Raw genomic sequence first — 283 nt, forward strand, 5'->3', positions numbered from 1 at the left:
TCGATGTCACCCCAAGGCCCCCAAAGGTCATTCTACAGCCATAGGGCTCTTTAGCTGAGAAAAGACCCAGGAGGCCCTGCTTCTTGCAGTGCAGCCTGGGGAGTAGCCTGTGCACAGTCCTTCCTCTTCCAGAGAAACCTGCAGATGCCAGCAGTGAGAAGGCCCACAGGGTCTCCGAGGTTCCAGAGCAGATGTGCTGTTTGACCTGCGGGCAGGTGTTCAGCAGCCGGGAGGAGCAGGTGAGCGGGGCCGACCGGCCGGCGTGAGGTGGAAGCGGGGCTGG

The 283-nt window shown here is 61.8% G+C and overlaps 1 protein-coding gene across 1 annotated transcript in view; it reads left to right on the forward strand.

Moving 5' to 3' along the window:
• Window positions 1-132: 132 nt before the first annotated feature.
• Window positions 133-283, forward strand: part of ANKZF1 (ankyrin repeat and zinc finger domain containing 1) — a gene marked incomplete at its 5' end in the record, with an annotated part of 5,741 nt that continues 5,590 nt past the window's right edge. Inside the window, one exon of the mRNA XM_010290510.1 lies at window positions 133-239. Coding sequence (XP_010288812.1) covers window positions 133-239 — 107 coding nt within the window. The remainder of the gene's footprint in view (window positions 240-283) is intronic.

This window comes from Phaethon lepturus, unplaced genomic scaffold (genome assembly GCF_000687285.1).
Source record: "Phaethon lepturus isolate BGI_N335 unplaced genomic scaffold, ASM68728v1 scaffold28067, whole genome shotgun sequence".
NCBI lineage: Eukaryota > Metazoa > Chordata > Aves > Phaethontiformes > Phaethontidae > Phaethon > Phaethon lepturus.